At 39.5% G+C, this 12,683-nt stretch overlaps 1 protein-coding gene across 5 annotated transcripts in view; it reads left to right on the top strand.

Moving 5' to 3' along the window:
* The first annotated feature begins 1,300 nt into the window (after positions 1–1,300).
* Positions 1,301–12,683, top strand: part of LOC112229931 (sterile alpha motif domain-containing protein 12) — a 102,171-nt gene continuing 90,788 nt past the window's right edge. For 2 of the 5 annotated variants that reach the window (XR_006080550.1, XM_024396081.2), the window contains exons 1-2: positions 1,305–1,550; positions 1,655–1,845. Coding sequence is in view for 2 of the 5 variants with exons in the window: in XM_024396081.2 (XP_024251849.1) it covers positions 1,785–1,845 (61 nt within the window). In the remaining 3 variants the exon portion in view is untranslated. Of the gene's footprint in view, positions 1,551–1,654; positions 1,846–12,683 lie in introns of all 5 variants that reach the window. The other 3 variants (XM_024396080.2, XM_024396082.2, XM_024396084.2) reach the window with 3 other exon arrangements.

Genomic DNA, 12,683 nt, shown 5'->3' with positions numbered 1-12,683 from the left:
AGCCCACTGCAAAGTCAGCTCAAAACAAAAGTGAAGTAGGCTAAATTAAGCATGAGGAGTAATGAGTATGATTCTGTTTACTTTTCACATGCAAAAGTGATTGCAAAAAAAAAAAAACTTTATGCCATCTCAATTAAAAATAGATTGACCGAGTGGCACAGATTACTGTTTGATTTGAGAAGGTCGCTCCTCCCTCCCTGTCTTTTCCCGTTCACGTCATGGGCCATAGATGGTGCACCATGGCTCAGGTTAATAGAACTCACTCAGCGATGGGTTTCTTGCTTTCTTGAAAGGTAGGCTTAGAAGAGTTGCCAACAACCGGATGCAGGTTTTCAGGTTTTCAGGGATACTGCTAATTCAACCTAGCTTCATTTTCCACTGAAAACCAAATAGGTTTCCACAGCCACAAAGTAAAAATGGTCTATATCGTAATAATTAATGAAAACTAAAATTAGCTTTTTGTTCTTTAATTAAGGTTAGGGTTAGGCATATGGTAAGCAGTGTTGTTAGGGTTCAAATAAAATTTTAAGAAGATTTATAAATAGACTGGGTGACAGCTACTTTAGGTTACTTTAGAGAGGAAGAGGTGAAGCAAGAGGTTTTACTCCACCCAAAAGCTTTCCATGAACATAACCCCACGAAGTGAGACATTTTTGTAAGGAGCTTAATGAGTATTGAATTTGGTCAACAAAAAATATAATTGCCAATTTTATATTTGAGGCTTATTTGATCGAATTTATGTTTTGTAATGTTTAGGCTGTTGCATATAAGTGGATGCACGTGTTATTTCGGCAATTTACCCAAAAACCCTTTATATAAGAGTTGTGCCTGGGGTCATAGAGATAGATAGACGCCACGTCACCATTTTAAAGTAGTCAACTGGGTGGCGATTCCTATGAGTTGAGAGGAATCAGACAACGAAGAAGAAGAAAATGTACTACTTTAAAATGGAGATCGTCTCAATGGCACTGCCCATGCTGTCACAGACACTAAAATGGCACTGATACAAAGATGAGTCCTCTATCTCAATGGCATGTTGTTCACAAACGTATCTGCCCTCTCATTAGCTAGAATGGTTCCTCCCGCCTGCCTTCCATCTTTGAGGACATGTATTTCCATTTTTAGAGCAGTCACTCTTGTCCATATAATAGACAATATTCGGTTACCGGTCAATTCTAAAAGCCTGTGTATTGCCGTTGCCGAGCTCCTCACATTTTTGGCCTGGTCATCTATTCCAACAGTGCAATCCGTATGGATAACACAATGGTGTTTGCGGAGACGGAAAGTCCATTCACATCACGTGCTATATAGAGCAGTATTAATGCGCAGGCGTCAGTCAGTATTTGAAACCCCATGCAGCTTTGCTTAGAAAGAGCTGTGCTGAAAATACTACAGAATAGGTCTTCTGTCTTCAATAATGATATACAGCCTATGCAGGTGGGGATACATTTTGAGCAACCATTGGCATAATTAGTCTAAATGTGTGACGTGGGCTGTTATCGTGTTGTGCTCGAGGTCTGCACCTGTTCACTAGGACACTGAAGCCCCCGGTGAGTGTTCCGTATGCGTAGGGAAACATCACTTTGTTTTGACATTTTAAACCCTTTTACTTGCATTAATTACATGGCGCGTTATTTCTACCGAATATTTACAGTGAAGGTTGGTTTAGCAGTTAACAGGAGTTATGCCATCTAGACCCGTGAACGGCTTTTGTTCAGACCAGTGATATTCGGTGAAGAAGGCAAGAAGCTGTAGCCAAGTCATAGTGTGCAGTTCCAACTGCGATGTTCGGCCAGTCACCTCACGTTCTTGGAGGCATCTTGTGGATTCAGAATCCAATGAGAGGTATGTTTGGTGGGCTCATAACCTATGGTAATGCAACCCTTCTCTGTGTCAGGTGGGATGAGAATTATTGTGGACAGGTTGCTGACATCGTGATCATTCATTTCTACCATGCACTGATGCTACCATAATTGTCGATACGAACCAGTCTCTCCTGTTCCACTTCTCAGGTGAAAATGTAACTTGGTTTAGTGTCATCAACACGCACCATTTAATCACAATTTTAAAATGCAACATTTGTTTCTATTTAAGCTGATAACATTACACACCGACTGTGTCGTCATGCGTATTATTCATGTGTTGTCCTGGGTCACCTCCGCATCTCCTGGGATATTTTATGGAGAGGTGAGGAATGAAGTCTAAAGTCCTATTTGGCAGGTATGACCAGACTGCACACGCAGGACTATTCAACATGCCTATACGTTTAAATCTTGTAAAACCATATTACATTCTCTCAAGGACCACCTTCACTGTGGTACCTTTTGCTATATTTGCAGATAAATTATTCCTTCATCTGTAGAAATTATTGACACTGCAATCAATTGCTTTGCAGATATTGTGTGTAGACATTTGAAGTGCACATCAGAGGCATTTCTAATCTCACACAAGGTCAGCTCTTATCCTGCTAAAGCTGCCCAAACATCCTTTTAATGCACTGGAGATTACATTTGTATATTTCTTACACAGAATGCTCAGCTTTTACACACTTTTAGTGAGGATGCACCTATATCTAGAAAACATTTTAATTATTACTAATACCATATAGGGCCTATGTACATAGAGACAAAATGTAGCTTGGTCCTACTCTCTAACCTGCAAACATGTCCTGTAATTAATAAAAAATTACATGTAGGATGTTCTGTGATGAGTCCTCACTGTGCTAGTATGAGTTTAAACAACCTGGATTCAGAGGTAGATGTAAGATTGTAATTGTAAATCCTGGACACTCCAATTAGTATGATATGTTACATTTCATATGGTATGTATTCATTTGTGGATGTCCATCATTCATTTTGTATGATATGTTACGAGTTGCAATTTGAACGAAATGGGTTACGAGTTGCTATTTGTTGTGGCTAATGTTAGCTAGGCTAGGGTTTAAGGTTAGGGTTAGGTTAACCTTTCTGGCGCAGGCGTTCCGCTAGCGACCCACCTCGGCAATATCCGGTGAAATTGCAATACCATGCAAAAAAAGCATACCATGCAATTATCTGGGGACAGCGCCTCGCTTACAAAAGTATACAAACATTTTACAACCAAGTAAAGTAATTACAAAAGTCAGAAATGGCTATTAAAATTAATCACTTACCTTTGAAGATCTTCATATGGTTGCAGTCACAAGAGTCCCAGCTACACAATAAATATTCATTTTGTTTGATAAAGACTCTGTGTTGTTGGCGTGTTTTGTTCAGTAATCCACTGGCTCAAAGGCGGTCAAAACATGCAGACGAATACATCCTAATAGTACCGGTGAAGTTTGTCTCAACATGTCAAGCAATGTTTATAATTAATCCTCAGGTTGTCAATTGTCAGAATAATCGATAATTTTTAAACTGGACAATAGTGTATTCAATAGAAAGAAAAAACAACGAAGTGTGCGTACTCGGTCACACGCGCAAACCAACACTGCATGATTCTACAGTCCATTCTATAAGTCTGGCTGTACATTTGACTGGCTTACTTACTGAAAATTGAGAAATTGTGACTAAACTCAACAAAAAGAAGAGAACTTTATTATGAAGCCAAGCTCAATGATATAAAGAATAACGGGAAAAAAACTTGAAGTACTTTAAATGAAATTATGGGCAGGAAGACTATTTAAACTCCATTTTTCATCAAATCAGATGGCTTATTCATCACAAAACATTTGCTGTTGCCAATTATTTAAATTATTATTTCATTGGCAAACTTGGGCAGGAAATTCCCACAACAAACAGTGAGGTATTATATTCATGCATAAGAAAAGCAGTGCAAGTTTGAATTTTGTAAAGTTAGTGTGGAAGAGGTGGAAAAATTGTTAATGATCAATAATGACAAACCTCCTGGCATTGACAATTTAGATGGAAAACTACTAAGGATGGTAGGAGTGGCTATAGAGTCAGCTATCTGTCATATTTTTAATCTGAGCCTAGAGGAATGTCTTTGTCCTCAGGCCTGGAGGGAATTCAAAGTAATTCTGCTTCCCAAGAGTGGTAAAGCAGCCTTTACTGGTTCTAACAGCAGACCTATAAGCTTGCTGCTAGCTCTTATCAAACTGTTGGAAAAACTTGTTTGACCAAATACAATGCTATTTCTCTGTAAACAAATTAACAACGGTCTTTCAGCACGCGTATAGAGAAGGGCTTTCAACATGTACTGCACTGACACAAATGACTGATGATTAGTTGAAAGAAATTGATAATAAGAAGATTGTGGGAGCTGTACTTTTAGATATCAGTGCAGCTTTTGATAGTATTGACCATAACCTGTTGAAAAAACATGTTGGCTTTTCAACCTCAGCTCTCAATCCATCTGACTGAACTCAAAGGGTTTTCTTTAATTGAAGTGTCTCTAATGTCAAACATGTAAAGTGTGGTGTACCGCAGGGCAGCTCTCTAGGCCCTCTACTCTTTTCTATTTTTACCAATGACCTGCCACTGGCAATAAAACAAAGCATGTATGCTGATGATTCAACCATATACGCATCAGCAACCACAGCTAATGAAGTTACTGAAATCCTTAACAAAGAGTTGTAGTCTGTTTTGGAATGGGTGACCAGTAATAAACTGGTCCTGTACATCTCTAAAACTAAGAGCATTGTATTTGGTACAAATCATTCCATAAGTGCTAGACCTCAGCTGAATCTGGTAATGAATGGTGTGGCTGTTGAACAAGTTGAGGAGACTAAATTACTTGGTGTTGCTTTAGATTGTAAACTGTCATGGTCAAAATCTACAGATTTAATGGTTGCAAAGATGGGGCGAGGTCTAGCCGTAATAAAGAGATGCTCTGCTTTTTTTGACACCGTGCTTTTTGGAGTGTTCTACAGGCTCTAGTTTTGTCTACTCTTGATTATTGTGTGGTCCAGTGCGGCAAGGAAATACCTAGTTAAGCTGCAGCTGGCCCAGAACAGAATGTTTTGCTCGTAATTGTAATCAGAGGGTTGATATAAATACTATGCATGCCAGTCTCTCTTAGCTAAGAGTTGACTGGCTGAATCACTACTTTTTATAAGAAACATTGTGTGGAAAATCCCAAATTGTTTGCGTAGTCAACTTACACACACTTATCCCACCAGACATGCCACCAGGGGTCTTTTCATAGTCCCCAAATCCAGAACAAATTCAAGAAAATGTACAGTATTATATAGAGCCCTTATTAGAAGTCGACTGATTAATCGGAATGGCCGATTAATTAGGGCCGATTTTCAAGTTTTCATAACAATCGGCATTTTTGGACACCGATCATGGCCGATTGCATTGCACTTCACGAGGAGACTGTGTGGCAGGCTGAATACCTGTTATGCGAGTGCAGCAAGGAGCCATGGTAAGGTGCTAGCTTGCATTAAACGTATCTGTTTTTTATAAATCTTAACATAATCAAGTTAACTACACATGGTTGATATTACAAGTTTAGCTAGCTTGTCCTGCGTTGCATATAATCGATGAGGTGCCTGTTAATTTATCATTGAATCATAGCCTACTTCGCCAAACAGGTGATTTAACAAGCGCATTCACGAAAAAAGCACTGTCGTTGCACTAATGTGTACCTAATTAACATCAATGCCTTTCTTAAAATCAATACACAAGTATATATTTTTAAACCTGCATATTTAGTTAATATTGCCTGCTAACATGAATTTCTTTTAGAGTCAGGGTATATGCAACAGTTTGGGCTGCCTGGCTCGTTGCGAACTAATTTGCCAGAATTTTACGTAATTATGACATAACATTTAAGGTTTTGCAATGTAACATGAATATTTAGACTTATGGATGCCACCCGTTAGCTAAAATACGGAACGGTTCCGTATTTCACTGAAAGAATAAATGTTTCATTTTCGAAATTATAGTTTCCAGATTTGACCATATTAATGACCTAAGGCTCGTATTTCTGTGTTATGTTATAATTAAGTCTATGATTTGATAGAGCATTCTGACTGAGCGGTGGTAATCAGCAGCAGGTTCGTAAGCATTCATTCTAACAGCACTTTTGTGCGTTTGCCAGCAGCTCTTCGCAATGCTTCAAGCATTGCGCTGTTTATGACTTCAAGCCTATCAACTCCCGAGATTAGGTTGGTGTAACCAATGTGAAATGGCTAGCTGGTTAGTGGGGTGTGCGCTAATAGCGTTTCAAAAGTCACTCGCTCTGAGACTTGTAGTAGTTGTTCCCCTTGCTCTGCAAGGGCCGCGGCTTTTGTGGAGCAATGGGTAACAATGCTTCAGAGGGTGGCTGTCGATCTGTTCCTGGTTCGAGCCCAGGTAGGGGCGAGGAGAGGGACGGAAGCTATACTGTTACACTGGTAATACTAAAGTGCTTATAAGAACATCCAATAGTCAATACCAATACTATACCATTTGTGTATGAAATACAAATTGTATAGAGACAAATATTCCTATAATAACCTAAATCTTCTTACCTGGGAATATTGAAGACTCATGTTAAAAGGAACCACCAGTTTTCTCATGTTCTGAGCAAGGAACTTAAACGTTAGCTTTCTTACATGGCACCTATTGCACTTTTACTTTCTTCTCCAACACTTTGTTTTTGCATTATTTAAACCAAATAATTATTTATTTGAGGCTAAATTGATTTGATGTATTATATTAAGTTAAAATAAGTGTTCATTCAGTATTGTTGTAATTACCATTATTACAAATAAAATTTAAAAATCAGGCAATTAATCAGTATGTCACGAGAGACTGACCAAGGCGCAGCGAATGTTGAGTTCCACATAACTTATTCATAGTAAAACTTAGCAACAACAATAAACTAAACAACGAAACGTGACTACGTGGTACACAAAACAATATCCCACAAACACGTGGGAAAAATGATACCTTAATATGATCCCCAATTAGAGACAAAGATTACCAGCTGCCTCTAATTGGGAATCATACAAATCACCAACATAAAAATTATAACCTAGAACCCCACATAGAAATAATAAACTAGAATACCCCCCAGTCATGCCCTGACCTACTACACCATAGAGAAACAAGGGCTCTCTATGGTCAGGGCGTGACCGTATCGGCTTTTTTTGGTCCTCCAATAATCGGTATTGGCGTTGAAAAATCATAATCGGTCGACCTCTAGCCCTTATTGCATGGAACTTCCTTCCATCTCATATTGCTCAAATAAACCGCAAACCTGGTTTCAATAAACAGATAAAGCAACACCTCGCAGGACAACGCCTCTCCCCTATTTGACCTAGATAGTTTGTGTATGCATTGATATGTAGGCTATGTGTGCCTTTAAAAAAAAATGTATGTAGTTTTGGCCTTGAGCTGTTCTTGTCTAATGATGTTCTGTATTATGTTTTGTGTGGACCCCAGGAAGAGTAGCTGCTGCTTTTGCAACAGCTAATGGGGATCCTAATAAAATAGCAAATGTAACAAATCATACTAATTGTGTCCTGGATTTACATTTACTATGATTTATGTTTACATGCATGTCTGTGTGAAAAAAAATAATATACATACATATATATATATACACACACACAGTTGTTTGTAGGTGATCAAATACTTATTTTCCACCATAATTTGAAAATAAATTCATAAAAAAATCCTACAATGTGATTTTCTGGATTTTGTTCCCTCATCTTGTCTGTCATAGTTGAAGTGTACCTATGATGAAAATTACAGGCTTCTCATCTTTTTAAGTGGGAGAACTTGCACAATTGGTGGCTGACTAAATACTTTTTTGCCCCACTGTATATGTATATATATATATATATATGTGTGTGTGTGTGTCTATGAAACCAGGCTGGTTTTAAAAAACAGTAGCATCCTTATGTTGGGAGTTGCACCTTGGTAGCAATGTGATGTAGCCTGGTCCAAGATGTGTGTGCTTTCATGTCAACTCATTGTCATGTTTTGATGTGAGGAAGTTGAGTAAAATGGTGATTCTGCAATGTTATAGTACGAACTGCTACCAACTCTTAGATTGGTGAATGCAGGTACAGTATTAATCATGTATAACACGTGAGACAATTATTAGCTGTTTGAAAATGCCGTTTTTAGAAGGACCTTGGTTTATTTAAATGTTTAAGTCATGAATTTATATTTTTGTTTAATTTATTCATATAGTGCCTTGCGAAAGTATTCGGCCCCCTTGAACTTTGCGACCTTTTGCCACATTTCAGGCTTCAAACATAAAGATAAAACTGTATTTTTTTTGTGAAGAATCAACAACAAGTGGGACACAATCATGAAGTGGAACGACATTTATTGGATATTTCAAACTTTTTTAACAAATCAAAAACTGAAATTGGGAGTGCAAAATTATTCAGCCCCTTTACTTTCAGTGCAGCAAACTCTCTCCAGAAGTTCAGTGAGAATCTCTGAATGATCCAATGTTGACCTAAATGACTAATGATGATAAATACATATTTCGCAAGGCACTGTATTTGATCTAAAACAAAATCTAGCGAAGTATTTTCCGCACAGTAGTGCATAACCCGCAAGTGATAAAACACAGCATTACTTCAACTGCTTGATCTCCAGTCGAGACACCTTGATCTTAGAGTTATTTAGTCGCATGAAATCTATTCTAGCAGACTCTGTCTAAAATGCTAGGAATGGCGAGGTGATGTTATTGCTGTGAGTGAAGATCCTGTGGTGAAGCAGGCATACTGTCTTGGAGATGAGGTATATCATGACCGTCTGAGACAGTTATGAATCACACACACTCGAAAGACCAATTACATCTTGTTCGTGAGAAAGCCTATGGGCAGACACCCTACCTCCCTCAATCGACACACACATACACAGCCTTGATAAAAGACCCGTGCCATTACAAATTTGCACTGAGTTCCACTGTTGTGCTTGATGATGGCTCTACGAGATGAAGGCCAACTCATCACAGCACTGAGAAACATGTAGAGGACTTAATTCTCATTAAGTTGTCTGTGATATCATAACTGGTGTCGTTCCATGACAAATGATACGTACACAGTCATGGCATAATGTCCCGTTGCATGATCTACTGTATGAGAGTGGATGCTTATCTTGCACATACTGACATAAGTTGTTATGACTGCTTATGTCATCTGTTGCATAGTACTTGGGACACTGAACAGCTTTGTGGCTGAGGGTTCCAGTGAACTGTTACAGAACATTGCTTTAGCCTACAATTGGATGCCCTGGCCGATCCATCTGACCGATGCTCTCAAACTTTGGCCGAGCCTATCCATTCCCTTCAGTCAGGCCTCTATTTCTGCTCAGCCTCTCTAATGCACCCTACACTGACCCTCCTCACTGTGCATCAGGGTTCGCACAAGGTGCTTAAAGTACTTGAATTTGGCACTCTGAAATCGAAGTACTGGAATACCTTGAAAATCAGACATTTTCTCAAGTTGCTACTTAAATTTAAATGGAGAGAACAGAAAATAATCAAATATGTTAATATGAGAAATATTAGAAACGTTTGATCTTGCAAATTCATTTCCAGGCAGTCTACCAAGTTTTATTTCCTCGTGTATCGTGCTCTGGTTGCCAGGCGAACTCGCTCATTCTACCCACACTGCCACTCAGCCAGGCAGGTACAGAACTGACTGATTATGCGCCGCCAAATCTCACATCGATCGCTAAAATACTGGGCAAATGTAGATTCAATCTTCCCTGACAGGATATTGATGTTTATGAATGGGTGAAACTCCGCCCACGACCATAGACCGAGAGGTGAAACGAACTACCTCAGCCCAGACTTAGTGGCAAGTATCAGTGGGAATTTTTAAACATCCCTCGACTCATGCCGTGTCAACAGACAATCCCCCCCAAACCAAAAAAAACTGACTCTCTGGGAATGAGTGTACAACTGGTAAATTGTTGCTGATATTTCAGTCAAATGTCTAGCTAAAGTTGAACGGCGCCTGATCTCAACAGGAGCAGTTGACCGAAATTAAGCTAGCTATAATCAAAAGATTTTCTACTATAAGTTCTCATAACAAAATAAATGTTCTTTATAGAGAGTAGTGAGCCAGACGGGGGTGAGTCAGGCTGCAATGAAGGATGCAAAGGAGAGAGAGAGAGGAAGTGTTGAAGCAAGCAGGGAGATAGTATTACAGTGGTTCCCAAACTTGGGTTCCGGGATCAATGTGGGCTCCTCTATAATGTAAATGGGTTCTCCTGAGAGAATCTTGTCAAACACATGAATAAATTTCTCTTCAAATGGGTAAGGAATACATTTTAGAGTCCTCTAAAGGCCTTTTTACACTGTCAGAATTAACTTTCGTGTTGGGACAGCCTGTTGGACCAAATATTTTGTGAAATATAAAGACCATATAAACGCAATTTAATATTTTCATGTACGCTGAACTAAATAAATGCAAAAGATTTTATTAGTTACAGGTCCTATAAGGAAATCGGTTAACATCATCAGTACTGACTTGCCACTCATGTATTAAGTAAATAAGTAATGAAACACTTACTGAGTAGAAGTGGAATGTGTTGCGGGATTCATCCAGTGGCATTGAGGAGTATACCACCTCAGTCATCTGCTTCATCAATTAGTGCACCGTGACCGTACATACATATCCCAACGAGAAGCCATGATGGCCAGATAGATTACCAGGATGTATTCACTGACATTTTCAACCGCTCCCTGACTGAAACATGTAGGTATTACAGATTCGAACAGACCACCATAGTCCCTGTGCCCAAGGAAGGGAAGGTGACCTGCCTGAATGATTACCGCCCCGTAGCACTCAAGTCGGTAGCCATGAAGTGCTTTGAAAGGCTGGTCATGGCTCACATCAACAGCATCCTCCCGGATACACTAGACCCACTCCAATTCGCATACCGCCCCAACAGATCCACAGATGATGCAATCTCAATCGCACTCCACACTGCCCTTTCCCACCTGGAAAACAACCTCTTCCCTCAATGTGAGCAAGACGAAGGATCTGATCGTGGACTACAGGAAAAGGCGGGCCGAACAGGCCCCCATTAACATCAACGGGCTGTAGTGGAGCGGGTCCAGAGTCTCAAGTTCCTTGGTGTTCACATCACCAACACTATCATGGTCCAAACACACCAAGACCGTTGTGACGAGGGCACAACAAAACCTTTTCCCTCTCAGGAGACTGAAACGATTTGGCATGGGTCCCCAGATCCTCAAAGTTCAACAGCTGCAACAGCGAGAGCATCCTGACCGGTTGCATCACCGCCTGGTATGGTAGCTGTTCGGCATCTGACCGTAAGGCACTACAGAGGGTAGTGCATACGGCCCAGTACATCACTGGGGCCCAAGCTTCCTGCCATCCAGGACCTATATAATAACCGGTGTCAGAGGAAAGCCCTTGCAATTGTCAGACTCCAGTCACCCAAGTCATGGACAGTTTATTTTTTTTTGTTTTGTTTTTTTGTTTTGTTTATTTCCCTCTCTGCTACCTCACGGCAAGCTGTACCATATTCTCGGACCAAAAGGCTCCTTAACAGCTTCTAACCCCACTGCTGATTTAATTGCTGAACAATTAATCAAATGGCCACAGGACTATTTACATTGAACGCCCCCCCATTTGTTTTCTACACTGCTGTTACTCGCTGTTTATCTATTTGTAGTCACTTCCCCCTACCTACTTGTATCTATTACCTCCACTAACCTTTACCCCTGCAACTGACTCTGTACCAGTACTAGAAGTTGACCAATAGTTGTTTTTATTTTTTTATACATGCATGCATACAGTTGAAGTTGGAATTTTACATACACTTAGGTTGGAATCATTAACTTGTTTTTCAACCTCTACAAATATCTTGTTAACTTGTTATGGCTGCAATCCCGATATTGGGATAAGTGTCATCAACAACCGCTGAATAGCATAGCGCTACATACAATAAATATTTATATTCATGAAATCCCAAGTGCAATATAGGAAAACCCAGTTTAGCCTTTTGTTAATCCACCTGTCGTGTCAGATTTTGAAATTATGCTTTACAGCAAAAGCAATCCAAGCGTTTGTGTAAGTTTATCGATCGCACGATAAAACATTAAGTACACTTAGCATCAGGTAGCTCGGTCACAAATCAGAAAAGCAATTAAATTAATCGTTTACCTTTTGATCTTTGGATGTTTTCACTCACAAGACTCTGTTACACAACAAAAGTTCCTTTTGTTCCATAAAGATTATTTTTAGATCCAAAATACCTCTGTTTGTTTGTCGCGTTATGTTCAGATATCCGGAACGAGCGGTCACGACAACGCAGACAAATTTCAAATAGTTTCCATAATGTCCACAGAAACATGTCAAATGTTTTTTATAATCAATCCTCAGGTTGTTGTTAAAAATATATAATCGATAATATATCAAATATATCAACCGCAAATGTCTTTCACAGTAGGAGAGGGAAAAGCAATACCTATCCAAACTCGCGAGCAAAACTCATGTGACCACTTGACGCAATGTTATTGTTCTGGCTCATTTTTCAAAATAAAAGCCTGAAACTATGTCTGAAGACTGACACCTTGAGGAAGCGATAAGAAAAGGAATCTGGCTCATATCCCTTTTAAATGGAGCAAAGGGAGGCTATGGAACTTGGGAGTTTTCAAAATAGAAGCCACTTCCTGCTTTGATTTTCCTCAGGGTTTCGCCTGCAATGTCAGTTCTGTCATACTCACAGAAAATATTTTGACAGTTTTGGAAA

The sequence above is a fragment of the Oncorhynchus tshawytscha genome, linkage group LG31 (assembly GCF_018296145.1).
Source record: "Oncorhynchus tshawytscha isolate Ot180627B linkage group LG31, Otsh_v2.0, whole genome shotgun sequence".
Classification (NCBI taxonomy): domain Eukaryota; kingdom Metazoa; phylum Chordata; class Actinopteri; order Salmoniformes; family Salmonidae; genus Oncorhynchus; species Oncorhynchus tshawytscha.
Note: the sequence above shows the minus strand (reverse complement) of the source record. Positions and strands in the feature narration are given on the sequence as shown.